This window comes from Dipteris shenzhenensis, chromosome 11 (assembly GCF_047967505.1).
Source record: "Dipteris shenzhenensis isolate YYH24624 ecotype China chromosome 11, Dip_SZ_1.0, whole genome shotgun sequence".
Taxonomy (NCBI): Eukaryota; Viridiplantae; Streptophyta; class Polypodiopsida; order Gleicheniales; family Dipteridaceae; genus Dipteris; species Dipteris shenzhenensis.
The window spans coordinates 52,485,183-52,498,825 of record NC_141606.1 but is presented as its reverse complement, the minus strand read 5'-3'; the positions used below and the strand labels follow the sequence as shown (position 1 = coordinate 52,498,825).

Here is a 13,643-nt window from a genome sequence, read left to right as displayed (position 1 = left end):
CACTAACAGGGGAAAATCCATTCACTAACTACTTCTCACCAATATCTAACTAAGCAACTCCGTAAATTCACCAAATTCGGCCAAACAAACCAAACCAAAAAATAATAACAAGCACAAATTTTAAAAACAAATAATACCTTCATCCATGTACCTTGATCCATACACCTTACACTAACCTTACACCAACTCCACCCTTCTCAAAGCAAGGCCTCAGTGGATCCTCCACCTTACAGTTTTTTTTGGGAAGTTTAACACATGCACCCACTCACACACCCGATTTGAGGCTATCTGGGGACACCCGCCCTGTCACTACTGGCTTGGGGATTGAACGAGCCGCAGTCCAAGCATGCAGGCCTACCACTAAAGGGTTGAAAAAAAGCATGTAGTAGTAGGCTTTGGCCTAGTGGATCGGGCATTGGAAGCTTCGAATCCTGAGGGTGAAGGGTTCAAAATCTTGGCCAGGGGCTTGGAAATTTCTCCTTGAGCTGCACTATGAGAGCATTCTTTTTTGTAAGGTCCTAGTCATGCTCATCTTGCACCTCATATGAGAGATAGCTTTAAGCCCCTTCTCATCCTTAATAATCTCATACATGTTATTAATATTATAATAAACGTTATTGGGCACGATAAACCCTCCTTCCCTAGAGCCTAAGATCTTAGATGGGGTAGCAGTGGAGCGTGGGGTGGTGGATCGAGAGCTGGGGTGGAGCAAATGGTGGTGGGCTCTCACGATTAAGATAGATTCTTCAAAATCTGTTTGCCTCCCCCCCCCCTTCAAACCCCCTTCCAGTAATGGACTATGTTTTATAAGCGGTATGCCCCCACATATCATTCCGCCTCCCCTTCAAGTAATGGACTGTGTTTTATAACCGGCATGCCCCCACTTATCATTCCGTCTCCCCTTCAGTCTAAGGTCTAGTGTCCTAGCATGTGGTGGGAGGGTGAGTGTGGCTGGGGGGGCGGGGAGGGGAAATAAAAAGGGGAGGAAAAATTGTGAGCCGTTGGATGGAGGGGGAAGAGATCGGGGCGGTAGAATGTGGGCAAAAAGGGGGAGGGGGCCGAAACCCTAGTTCTCTTTGAATTGGTGAAGAAGAGCACAAGAGAGCTGTGCATCGCCATAGCCATCGTCTTCCTCACCACAGTAGCTTGCTCGCCTCCATCGCCATGGGCCGTGTCATCAGAGGCCAGAGAAAAGGTGCTGGCTCCATCTTCACTGCCCATACCCATAAACGTAAAGGCCCTGCCCGCTTCCGCTCCCTCGATTACTCCGAACGTAATGGCTACATCAAAGGCGTCGTCTCCGATATCATCCATGACTCCGGCCGTGGTGCCCCCCTCTGTAAGGTCACCTTCCGTCACCCCTTCCGCTTCAAACACCAGAAGGAGCTCTTCGTTGCCGCCGAAGGCATGTATTCCGGTCAGTTCGTTTACTGCGGCAAGAAGGCCACGCTTTCCATCGGTAACGTCTTGCCCCTCAAGTCTGTTCCCGAGGGAGCCGTGGTTTGTAACGTGGAGCAGCGCGTTGGTGACCGAGGAGCTTTTGCTAGGGCGTCGGGAGATTATGTCATCGTTGTTAGTCACAATCCTGACAATAACACTAGCCGGTAAGACGCCTCTTCTGGCTTCTTTTCTTTGATGAAATGAGCTCTTAGTTTTCGTCTCTACTGCTCTTTTTAGAATGCATTGACTTCCCAGCATTTGGCTTGCAAGATCCGCTGTCACCTCGAATTTAGTTTGTTCTAGCTAGACCGGTATACGTATGGAAGGAACCGGGGATCTTCTCATGTGTCGATCGTGTTGGTTTTCCTCATACAGTATCAAGCTGCCATCTGGCGCAAAGAAGATTGTGCCAAGTGGTTGCCGTGCCATGATTGGGCAGGTCGCCGGGGGAGGCAGAACAGAGAAGCCGATGTTGAAGGCTGGCAATGCTTACCATAAGTACAGAGTGAAAAGGAATTGCTGGCCTAAGGTTCGTGGTGTGGCGATGAATCCGGTTGAGCATCCTCATGGTGGTGGTAACCATCAACATATTGGTCATGCTAGCACAGTGAGGCGTGATGCTCCTCCTGGGCAAAAGGTTGGTCTGATCGCTGCCAGGAGGACTGGAAGATTGCGTGGGCAGGCTGCAACGGCTGCTTCCAAGACGGAAAAGGGTACTTAAGGTGTGTTGTTCCTTCCGTGACCTCCTACACTATGCGAGATAAATTTGAATTGTCGTCTTGTTGATCTTTAAGACAAATTATAGAAGGGTACAAATTTGTTGAGCATCTAGGGAAAGTCGGTGAGATGGGGGGTTATATTTAAGTCCGAAGTGTTTTGACGGAGAGGATTTAGTTATGGTGAATCTATTTAAGTCTTCTTCTCTAGTGCATTTTAAAGGTTTTAGAAACTAGTCGTTACTGTGATTTTTACCGTAGTAATCTCTACTTTGAAGCAATGCGTCTTACTAAGTAGTGCAATCTGGATCTTCAGTGAATTTCTAGCTTGCCATCCAGACACTTATATCCGTGTATTTTATACAGGTGTCAATGAAAGAAAGCCGGGAACTCAGTCCTTCTCATTTGAATTAGAATAGAGATTTTGCAGGTTCATTACTATCAAAGGTTTTGTAGCTTTCTTTCTCTGTTGCAGTCTACATTTGACATTTGATAACTTTGAGAATGACACTGGTTATGTGACAGCCATTAAGTGCCAACATGTGTTTTCTAATAGCTCAAATTGTTGTGCGGAGTATTGCCATCACGGCTATTTGGTTGCAGTGATTGAAAGGGGATAATTTCTTTTTGCGGCCAGTCTTTAATGTCTAAAGTGGTTGCTTGCTTATGTAGTGATATGGAAGTAGGTCATTGGTGACCAATTATACAAGTCCAAATGCTAAATTTCCCCATGGGTTGGCCTTGAAAACACTAGTTTTTTTCTAAAAAGCAGTTCTATTTTGGATTATTTTTCCACGTTTTGGCCTCAAACATAAGTCTTTAACAGTTTTTTAATTTGGTGGTGGAGTTAATACCCAATCTCCTATTGGCAGCATTGCCATCCATTTCTTTTGGAACACTCTTTGGGCTTTAGGTCAAATGTGTTACATGGTCCAACCAAATATGCAGCTCTTGTCCAAGGGATTGGGCTCCATGGCCCTTAGATGATTTAGAGCACTGGTTTACGCCAGAATCAGTCTCTTATTACGAGCTTTGGAGATATAAAAAAAGGCTGTTGCTCATGTGAGCAATTATGTGCTGAGACATCAAAACACATCCATGCTATACATAACTAGACTACTTCAATTAGTTTCTTGAGGGAAAATGAGTGATACATTGTTCTTGGATTCTAAACAATGCAAGAACTAACTAACTCGTCACTTAGCCATGTAGAACTTGCTTCATTATGAGCCCAATTTAGTGTCTTTATTGTCAAAATACTGAAACTTGGGTAGGGTGCCCTGCCCTATTAAAAGGACTAAAGATTCAAATCAACAATAATGATACAGGTGTTAAGGGACACGTCCCTATTTTAAATTCTAGGCAACACTGCGATGGTCCCTGCTGATGTTGATACAATGTGATTTCTGCCCAGTGCTCTGAATGTTGGATCTGCCCTCAAGGCTATGCAGTGTTAATTCAATGATTTTAGGCATTGCAACAACAGAGGTGGTTGTAGCACCTGGAATGGTTGGAGAACTCTCAGGGATGCATGATTCTGTGGTTAACGTCTTTAATTCAGAGTTAAGTATTGAAGTCCTTAAAGATTAAGAGGGGGTACATTAGAGGATGGTGATGGTGCTTGTCGCTTGTTGCTGTAATTTGTTTACAGCTTGTCACTACCGCACCTTCTGGCATCTAACAGTAGTGTACAATGCTGCTGAAGCTACTGTCGTCATGACTCTAATTAAATTCAGTATCAGGACATTTCCCTCCCAGGACAGACTCTTGTCCTGAACTCAATGGTAGAGGTCCTCTATACTATGCATCTGTGCTGGTTGTAGTGCTGCAATTTTGCATAGCTTCTATACTTCCGAGTGGGAAAATTTGAATGTGTGATGACCACATTGTCTTCACGTCCAGCTGTGATAGCCTCTTTTGTCCTTCGCTTCTCTGTATGTTTTGTAATATTCCATTTCTAAATTGTCTTTCTTGAATCCAAGGATTGGGTATCTTGCCTCACATATTTCCCTTTCAACTCATTAGACATGCTTACATATTTCCCTTTCAATTGGTATTTAAAAATAGTTTAAATAATAAGTGAAAAAGTAAAATTTTCCAATCTCAGCTGAGATCAAGGGCATGATCATGGAGTTCACATGTCTCACCTATTTGTGAAAACTGTCTACGAAAAAAGGGTTGGAATTGGGATATATATGCCTCCTGTGGCAGCGAATGTATATGAAGCTCCTGAGATATTGGAATTGTTTTGATTCTCCTACTTCTAGGTACGGTTGCTATGAGTGTCTGCAATGAGTGCAAATAAGCTAGTATAGTGTACATTGGATTGCTGTCAGTTTTGATGAGTCTTAGTGAAGCTGAATAGCACACTGCTTCAAAATTGAGCTAACCTTTCTTAAAAGTGTCTTAAAGAAGATCATCTGATTGACAGCCAAAACTTTCTTAGCATGGAATCTGCCTGATATAGCCTCATCTATTTCATTGAAGACTAATTCAGTTAGGTCTTTTTGGTCGAACTGAACTAGCTTTCGGTCAGGTTGTGAACAAGTTAATAATAGGCTGGCCTGTATCGTCGATGAGTCTATTGATTTTATTGGATTGGAAAATCTTACTGTGGTTGTAATGGAGGTTGTCTGACAGAAAAAATAAACTTTTACCCAACAAGGGTGAGCTTTTTAATTTGTAAAGCCTTTTCATAGTTGTTGCTATTGATAGCTTATGATTTGGAAAATGAGAAGTTCAAGGGTTGAAAGACTAGCTCTACGAATCAGTTTGAAGAAATGATAAGTAAATGAGTGGGTGTTGGTTGAGCACATGAATGTCACCTTTAGACCTTTGTCATCTAAGATCAAGGCCATAATTTTACTCAGCTATTGGATGACTAGGAAAGAACAATATATGCTTGGACCTACAATGTTTATGATTCTAAGTGGTGCCGCCAAGAAAGCCAAGCATGTTGCAAACATCAAGCTATGCTTCTTTGTGATACTGTCAATTATGGCAACCAAAAGTTAATGGTGGATAGGAAATTTTTACTAGTCTAAAAATTTCACCGTTATCAACAGTTTGTACTAAGATTTTAACCAACAATGTAAAAGCATCATACTCATCTTGCTCATCTATGGATCTTAAAATGGTGTAGCTCTTGTTTTGCGAGGAGAAGAGCAACTCACCAGGAAGCACTCACAAGCATTTTCATACTCTTGCTTTAGTCTATATTGATCTTTAACATTAACATGTTCTTATCATGGCAGATGCAGTCTTCAAAGTAAACAAGGAATAATTAGTTCAATTCAAATAATTCAAGCATTACAGACCGCATTAGGAAAACATGTTGTAGAGCCACTTTAACCTAGGTGAGATGACAAGATTAAGATGCTAAATGATGATACTCAACTCTAAAAGATAAAGGTAAAGCTTTAGGCACTTTCAATCAACTAGTTATTGCAAATGAAGCATTAAACTTGGTAAACTTTATGTGCTCCAACTTCTTTGCTCACTAAACCTACATCATGGAAGAAGCGAGAACAAAATGTACTTTCATTACAAGTAGCAAGCAAATCAAACTTGTAAGTGCTAGTACTAAAAAAATATGCCAAAATCTATCAATAATTGGGATATTGTTGTAATGAGCAGCCAGGAAATATGAGCATGCAATTTAGCCAACAAAATGCGATCCACTAACATATCAATAAATTAGGCATGAATCATAATCACTTGTTGAAATGATGAACCACTAAATTGGTCATTATCAACCACAACATATTTGATTTGAAAACAAATGTCCCAATCATAATGCGATCATAAGATAGATTCACTACAGAAATATTTGTCCTATAAATAAAAATGTTTTTTTTGTGATCTTGGAAAAACTTTGAAAGAACCATGTCTTCAATCTAAAAAGCCCTTGCATTGTAAATTTCCTTAAAGATCATCATGTGGCCTTGTCTTTCATTTCTCTTGAAACTTTGATCATGTGTGTGATAGATTATTCATAAAGTGTCAAGATTTTAAGCTAGAGAGCACAACAGAAGCTTGAGAGAACATGAAGGAAATCTTGAGAAGATAGAGACCACACATGAAGGAGAAAGAGGGAGAGGATAAGGCCACAAAAGATGATGAGACTTTTTTGCACAAAAAGTTCAGGCCAATTGCATTCCAGTCCTATACAAAGAACTCTCGTGGGCTCCTTCAAATAGAGGCAAGCATTCCACCCATTTGGGTATACAACCCACTTGTGCTCATCCACATCTACACACTTGATTGTATCCTCCACCACAAAGTAAAATAACATGCTCCATGTGACACTATTAATGAGGCCTATGATCTTTCATGTGACCCTTTTCATAAGAATCATGTGCATATACTCACGTTTAACCTTGAGAATGTTTCTAAACCATGATTCTTTCAGCATGAAGAACATCATTAATAGTCACTCATAGGTTTTAACGTGACTTCTCATACCTTTGCTCATTAATAGTCACTCATAGGCTCTAACGTGCCTTCTCTACTTTTGCCAATGTAATGAAGACAAATGGAGAAATGTCCATTTTGGTTTTCAAAATATTACACAGAGGTTCTTGATTGAATTGAAATCTCACTAGTAGTTGGTGAGGAAGGTGGAGAAGCAATAACAAAAAAGACAATACTTTGTGGGGTCTCTCAATACTGGCTAATGTGGGATCCATTGAATGTCTAATGCCAGAATTGTCAATACTTTCGTGTTTCATGCATTTTGGGTTATATGAGTCTTGTTTCTTATGTTTTGTAACGATAATTTTGTGCTCTTTATAAATGATACATCATTTTTGTTCATTATCTATGCATTATTTCCAATTGAAGTGATCAACGACTGTAATAATAGTTTAATGCCTAGTCGCAAAGTGATCAATGATTGTATAATGGTTTAGACTCAATCATATTGTGGATTATCTGATGAGAGTTATACATTTTGCATTAAATGATCCTGACCTTTAAGATACATTAAGCAATGCACATCTTTGTTGATATTTCCAATCACAAAGAATGAAGGGAAACAATTGTATTCAACCTTTAATTTATACTCTTGTGTATTGTTTTGAAACTAATCTTGATTTTGCTCCTTTGCATAGCCTGCTAACTGGCTGTGCTAATGATTGTAACTTTGATTTTGGTGTTGATGCTAACATTGATTCTAATTCTCTTATATTGACCATTTGCAACATCCCATTGTTTCTTTTGCATCACATTCTTAATGCTATGAAATTTCATAAGAATTGCAACTTCGGGTAGATCTTTTTGGAGAATTATTTTGGTAACCTTCTTTCCTAGTGTTACTGTTTCCTCTACGATTCTATATAGCCCTTGGATCTTGATGATAATGACCTAATGAATATGTTGAGACTAGGTAACTATAAGAATGCTTGCCACCATGGCTATGAGAATAATTACCTATGGCTTGCAAATTGTTTTATCGTGTATTTCTTTCACAAACTATTCAAAATATTTGTTTAAGCGTAATATTTTAGTTCTGATTTTGTAGCCAATAGATTTGCAAGGTCCTTCACCCTTACAAGGCTCTCCAGACATATCTCCTGTTTGCAATTTCTTGATTGTTAACTTATTTGCAAGTAGGATCTCTACATTTGTTCTCCAAAGCTTTCCATGCATAAACTAGTACTTATCAAAATCATAACATCTTTCACATTGAAACTGATTAAATTGAGTGCTAAATATTTTATTTCATCCCATTCACCTTGCTATTCCTTAACTTTATCCGCCTTGCCTCATGCAGAAGGTAGTTTTCTTCTCTTTTTTTCTATGAGAATTTCCCATAATCTATACAACCAAAAGACATTGAGAAGCTTGATAACTATAAAAATAATCTTGAATAAGGTATTTGAATATTTTGAACTTTTACAACTACTATTTTCAATGTATGTAGGATGCTAATAAAGGCATTAATGCCTTTAAATAAAAATTGATCGAGATCATGTTCGGAATTGATGCAATGACTAGGTTGGATGATGATTGACAAAAATAGGCTACTAACTTCAAAATGATGTGCAAAACTTGCTCTTTGAAGGTACGTCTTAAAAAAAAAAGGCCTATTGAATATAGAGGTACTAGTACTTGAACATTTTTACCCTACCCCCAAAGCTCTCCATCTGGATTGAATAAGAACCCATGGACCCAAATGAAAGGCTTTGGACATTAAACTTGCAAAAGTTCACCTTTTAAAGTGGTGTTCCTTTACTAGTGCACAAATGCATGGGTGTTTATCTAATAGGCAAGCATGTAAAGGGGCCTTTATAAGTGACCACATAGTTTGAACACATGTCAAACCCTCCTCAATGCTTCTATGAAGTATGCGATTGAGTGTTCCTTGCAACACTAGCTTGTATTAACACTCATGGCAAGTAAGCAAAGAAAAACAATGGGTGCAAGGACCTCATAACAGTTTTTTGGGGTAGTTAGACAAACATGTGAGTAATGAAGAGACAATCAAAAACTTGATGGTTTTGGGCGAAAAATAAATTGTCTCTAAGAGAATGCTTATATACACAATATTTTGGGGTTCATGCCCACCTACCCTAATTGTAAGTTTTGTTCTATTCCTCCTCTTTAAGAAATAAACCCACCAAGCATGGGCATCCGTTTGAGCTTTATAAGCCTCTTGTTTGACACTACAACAAAAAGAGAAGAAACAAAAGCTATAATAAAATTTCAAGCATTGTTGACATGGTCCTAGCCTTGTGACTCCAGAGAGGAAGTACCATGTTAACAACCTTGTTGTGGTGAGTGTGGAGTAACACTCATCTTGATCTTGCATAATGTGATTACTCCCCCAAACTTTTCTTCATGCATATCAAAATAAAGAAGAAAAGAGAATCCCCTTTCTACGGTTATTTTAGAGAGTCTCTACTAGCTCTCCATCCTGTGTCTCTTTGCTACCTCGCCACGCTAAAACCTCTTCATTCATTCAATTACCCGGATACCCTCTGTGGTCTCTTTAGTGTGTCTCTCTACGAGCTCTCCATCCTTTGTCTCTTTGTGCATCTCTTTGCTACCTTGCCATGCTACCTCCTCTCTATCATGTCTCTTGCTACCTCTCCATCTATGGCTTCTAATATGCCTCTTTATTGCCTTGCACATCTTGTTGCATCTCTCTTCTACTTTGCCATCCTACAGTTTTGTGACATTATTTGTGTCCATTAGCTACTAGGAAGACCAGGTGTCCAACTAACACTTGGAAGTAGAGAGTTAAATGGCAATAGGAGAAGCACATGGTTACCCTCGCCAACAACCAAACATCTTGGCAAGGAGATGCAGCTAGGGACATGTATGATAATACAAGATCCATAAAAGTTCACGATGGAATAAATGAAAATGTGTGTGTGTGTGTGTGTGTGTGTGTGTGTAATGGTTCACAAGGGGAAAATGATGTTGCATTTTCTACAAGATGATCAACCTTGGACAGCCATGATGCATTGGCATCCCACTTCATGGGAGGTGCACCTTGATGGCAGGATTAAGGGCTGTCCTTTTGTTTCTCAAATGCTCTTAGTTTGGAAGGAGATTTTCTCTCATCTTAAATGGATTGGGTGTGACTCTTTGCAAGGCAATTCTTTAAGGACTGAAAATTTGCATTGGTCGAAATTCTTTCAACTGACGCTTGCTCTATTGGAACCTAGGCTAGGCGTTCCTACTTCCTTTCTTCTAAAGGTATTTCACTTGTTGGTGATGTCCTTCGTGATGATGGTACTTTATTGCCTTTTCCATTGGCCGCCAGATAGTATGGATTGAGGATGCATTACAGACCACTTTGGCATTCCCTCTCTCAGATGCTTTTTCCTTTTCTGCCGGCACCCAGATTGGAGCTCACAGATCGGCTTATTGATTGGTCTTTGCATCGCCAGGGTTCTTCTATGTGCCCTTTGCACATGGCTAATGGCTGGTTTATACAGGATTCTGCTCCCTTCCATTGGATCATGCAGCATGCCAACTGACTACGGTCTTTCAATCATGGTGCCAAATGGTGGCGTAAAAGATTGCATCAAATTTGGTCTTGCAAACTGCCCCTTCATGTTTTTAATGGGGAGTGCTGCTTGGTGTCATTCCCTTTGGCCAACTCCTAGCTCGTCAGCATATTGCTCCTGTATTATGCCACAGATGCTTGGCTCCTAGGGAATCTATGCTTCATCTGTTCTGGACTTGCCCCGTCACTCGGTATTTTTTTACTTCGGCAACGTCTTTAGGCATCCTTTCCCTCTGCTACATTTGGAAAGCTTTTTTGGCTCTTTGGGATTCACCCACGACAACCAGAGTTTGATTTGTTCTTTATATGGATCAGATATTTGGAAACATAGGAATCAAACTGTCTTTCATGAGCCCACTGCTTCTATGTTCTTTTTTCGGATGTCACTCAAGCAATCTTTCTACAATTGCTTGTCTGTTCACCAGATAGACTATGCTGTCTACTTGTCTTATACTGAAAATTTCTGATTTTGTACCGGCTGATCTCCGCTTTGGGGATGGTCTTTTTATGATCTAACAAAAAAAGGTGTGTAATGGTTAAATACAGTTCACATCCTAATAGGTGCAAATGACACCACAGTGATTTACTGCATGCTGTGATAATAATCTGAAAAAGTATGTATACAATCATGGAAAAATTTATTTCACCTCTGACGGAGTGTTCCTCTCAAATGCGAAAGGACAGCATTTCATCAGTAGAAAAGTCATGATGAAAGGTTTACTTTTGTGATGAAAAGTATACAATCAAATTTATTCCATTTAGGAATGGTTTCTTGAATAAGTATGTGGTTTACATTGCACTGTACATACACTAGGATGGTTTCACATCATGAAACCTAAAAGAATAATATACAACCTCATTATTGTGAGCATTCATGAAGAATATTTCAAGTGGAACTCCTCAACTTTGCACTTGTACTATACAGCACAGTACTCCATGTCATATATGGAACTGTTTTCGTACTAGGCATCCCAAGCCGTACCTATGCACCTGCAGCGGTAAGCACCTCACCTTGTGGTTTTTTCTGCTTATGAGAGGCAGCCTGGACAGCTGTGATAGCAACCGTGGACACAATGTCATCAACTGTACACCCTCTGCTCAAATCATTGACCGGCATCCTTAATCCTTGAATGACAGGACCCATGGCAATTGCTCCAGTTGACTGCAGGAGAGAAAGAAAAGCATCAAACAGGACGAATTAAAACTGATCGAAATTTTGTACTTCTATGCAACACCAATATCAAAGGAAACTATTTCACACAGTAAAAGGAAAACAGAAAGGAAGACGGACTTGTATTATTCTCTCCTAAAAATCAAAAGGCTGATTTGCTCTCCTTGGAGTATGGGGCCTCTAACCTGCTGCGTATGGAATGCACAAGCATGTGGACTGAGGTACCTGCTGCATCATCCCAGGTATGCTTGGCCATTGTGCTCGCCCCAAAAGTAATATCCAAACCAGTAAGCAAAAACTTATAAATCAGCTCATTAAGGAAAGCATCCTGGCTTTGCTGCTTGATTTCAGTCACTTCTCCACTATGCTCACTACCACTACGCCCTGATTTAAGTTAATTTCACGAGCCACTACAACACCACATGGGAAAAGGCTATGGGAGATCTGGAAAGGATGTATTCCATGGAAGAGACCTAAGGGACCCTCTTTTTAAAAGAAATTTCTTCCTATTTTTTAGTTGTTGCAACTATGATGTTTTATGATGCTGTACAGGCTGAATGCATGAAGCTCACAACTAGAGCTGTCTTGTGCAGCATGTATAAAACCCAACTTGGATATGTATATGTTGTTTAACCTTTTACTTGAGACAAATAAATGCCAAGGAATACGCCAAGATGTCTGCAGCGGAGAGGAGCACTTTGGAGTAGTTCATCTTTGAGGTTAGTGGTAGAGATCCGGGGAGGGAGGTGGAGTTCTCTAGGATCCCAGGTGGCAGGTAGCCTCCTCTTTTCCTTTGGATATGGAGCGACTAGACCGGTTTTATGTTGGGACTGGGCGCTGCATAGAGGACAAGGATTCTAGCAGGCACCACTGTCACAATGCTGGAGTGCACAACTGAAGGCGAAGCATGGAGAAAGAAGCCAGGAAGCGAGAGGATAAGAAAAGCCAAGAACACCACATAATCAAAAGGTCTTAGCCTTATGATTTTCACCCTTACACAAAGTACAAGGCTACCCTCCATTTTATTGAGATGGAGAGCTATCAATCCCTCAATCAAGGATGAGGTGTACCCTTTTCCTCCACACATGATCTTTCCATCTTGTCCACACACCTAAAGGGACTCTTCACACCATGTCCTATGAAAGGGATATTCTAACATCCCCCTTCAATGCAAGAATGCATTGAAAATTAGAAATCCCTACATCTTATAGACAATATACTATGCTGTGGAGAGATTCCACTTGGATGGACAATAATAGTGATAAACTATTTTCTCTTTAAGTAAATATAGAAGGACTTATAATAAACTCAAAATGGGTAGTTGTAAATAACCGCCTCTGGAGCAGACATATCAGTTATAGGATATGTTCTATGATCATCATACGGGATGAGTCTGTTTGTGCGCAGTCCGCAATTCCAGAAATCCGAATGCAGAAATCATTTTGTCTTCCGAACTCTTTACTATCTAGTAGTGTTAGTATAATCTACATGTTGTAAGGAATTGGCAACAGTAATACGATGAATATATGGAAGTATTCTTTGCTCTCATACCTTTTCAGATTGATTTTGGAATCCGGATAGTAACAATTTGTTAAAGGTTGGTTTCAGCCAATTTATTATGCACATAGAAGATTAGCTAGAGCAGAGCAAAATTACAGTGTCACTGAAAGGGAGGCATTGGGTATGACATATTCACTTCAGAAATTCCGACATTACCTTCTAGGCAATAACGTAGTACTGCGTGTGGATCATCCAGCTCTCATTCATTTGCTGAATAAGCCACAATTATCCGGTAGGCTGGCTAGATGGATTTTGTTACTTCAAGAATATGATTATAATATTGTTCACACACTTGGAAAAATGCATGCTATGGCAGATTATTTGAGTACGATTATGAATGGTGAAGAGCCTATTGGGGAAGCGGATGATCTTCTAAATTCTAATTTATTTTCACTTCAGCTAGATACAGTGTTGGATTGGTATGACAAGATACTCTTTTTTCTCATGGATGGGATCATACCACACTCTCTTTCAAGGGACCAAAGAAAGACATTTGTATTGCAAAGCAAACCATTCTTGGCTATTGCTGGAGTGCTCTATAGGTGGGGAATTGATCAGGTCATAAGAAGGTGTGCTCCAGATCATGAACGGAAAGCAGTCCTTATGGGGGCACATGCTGGAATCCGGGGGGCCATTTTGCAGGAGAGATCACAGGAGAAAAGATACTTTAAGCGGTCTTGTGGTGGTCAACAATGTTGAAGGATGCTCATGAATTTGCTAAAAGTTGTTTACCTTGCCA

At 40.1% G+C, this 13,643-nt stretch overlaps 2 protein-coding genes across 2 annotated transcripts in view; one reads left to right on the top strand and one right to left on the bottom strand.

Moving 5' to 3' along the window:
- Positions 1–1,066: 1,066 nt before the first annotated feature.
- Positions 1,067–2,792, top strand: LOC147897160 (large ribosomal subunit protein uL2). Its single transcript, XM_087381364.1, has 3 exons — positions 1,067–1,604; positions 1,816–2,162; positions 2,523–2,792. The coding sequence occupies exons 1-2, from the start codon at positions 1,165–1,167 to the stop codon at positions 2,159–2,161; spliced, it is 786 nt and encodes a 261-aa protein (XP_087237490.1). The 5' UTR covers positions 1,067–1,164; the 3' UTR covers position 2,162; positions 2,523–2,792.
- An 8,029-nt stretch (positions 2,793–10,821) lies between these two features.
- Positions 10,822–13,643, bottom strand: part of LOC147897159 (uncharacterized) — a 41,087-nt gene continuing 38,265 nt past the window's right edge. The window contains exon 13 of the mRNA XM_087382045.1: positions 10,822–11,335. Within this exon, the coding sequence (XP_087238171.1) occupies positions 11,156–11,335 (180 nt within the window). The 3' untranslated portion in view covers positions 10,822–11,155. The remainder of the gene's footprint in view (positions 11,336–13,643) is intronic.

Excerpts from the sequence above, each read along its gene's own strand:
- LOC147897160 (XM_087381364.1), top strand. The coding sequence starts at position 1,165 with ATGGGCCGTGTCATCAGAGGCCAGAGAAAAGGTGCTGGCTCCATCTTC. Across the intron at positions 1,605-1,815 it reads CCTGACAATAACACTAGCCG|TATCAAGCTGCCATCTGGCG; the intron begins GTAAGACGCCTC and ends TTCCTCATACAG.